This window comes from Colletotrichum orchidophilum (genome assembly GCF_001831195.1).
Source record: "Colletotrichum orchidophilum strain IMI 309357 chromosome Unknown Scaffold_276.1, whole genome shotgun sequence".
NCBI classification, from domain to species: domain Eukaryota; kingdom Fungi; phylum Ascomycota; class Sordariomycetes; order Glomerellales; family Glomerellaceae; genus Colletotrichum; species Colletotrichum orchidophilum.
This window is the reverse complement of record NW_019173232.1, coordinates 15824-16640: the sequence shown is the minus strand read 5'-3', so window position 1 is coordinate 16640 and position 817 is coordinate 15824. Positions and strand designations below refer to the sequence as shown.

Here is an 817-nt window from a genome sequence, read left to right as displayed (position 1 = left end):
CCACCAACCAGCCGACTGCTCTCACGACAAACTCATGGAGCTTTGGACTGAGGCTATCGATCTGATGGTCACACTTTGTGACAAGAGAGAGACGGTCAGACGAGACCGCATCCGCACCCATCCTCAATCCAAGCCACCCATCGGAGAGACTCCTCAACCCAAGCCCTTCCCACTACTCCTTGATCCGAATCAGTGCCCTGATTGTGTTGGGGATGGCAGGCTTTCACTAGAAGAACGGACGTTCAAATACTGCCGGCCAACGGTCAGAAATGACCACTTTGACGACCAGCATCTAGTAGAACGAGAGCGTGCTGTGCAACGTGGCGATCCCATTCGGTGCAACCATCCTCAATGCCAGGATGACCCAAATATCGTGACACTAGATGAGTTCAGACGGCATGTACAGAACTCCCATGGCGTTTCGCTCAGGACATCAGGCCAGGTCACGCAGAGACGATCAAAGAAGGTAAAGCGTAGACGGATGGCTAAAGGGACAGAAGTTCCAAATTGAGTGCCAAACCTAGGTCAGATCTACAGAGTATATAATGTGGACGCTTAGAAAGACAGACAGAATTTATTGTCCCTCAAACCTCTGTCCTGTGCGTTCAATGTAATGCAATGCTAACTCATGGCCCTAACGGTTGAAGCACTTGGAAGACCTAGCGAATTGCAACCCTAATCATATCTATCGAGCACCGAGATCGGAGTCCCCAGTACAGGGCCCCTTCGATGGCAGCACAATAAGCGCCGATCGAGCTGGAGCTATCCGGTGGCGGCGGCGGCTCTGGGCACTGTTACTATCAGGCCGACCGTGAGC

The 817-nt window shown here is 52.4% G+C and overlaps 1 protein-coding gene across 1 annotated transcript; it reads left to right on the top strand.

The window, feature by feature from the left end:
- Positions 1-34: 34 nt before the first annotated feature.
- Positions 35-511, top strand: CORC01_14361 (FluG domain-containing protein; the record flags this gene model as incomplete). Its single annotated transcript, XM_022625972.1, has 2 exons — positions 35-132; positions 163-511. The coding sequence occupies 2 exons, from the start codon at positions 35-37 to the stop codon at positions 509-511; spliced, it is 447 nt and encodes a 148-aa protein (XP_022467525.1).
- Between the last annotated feature and the right edge of the window lie 306 nt (positions 512-817).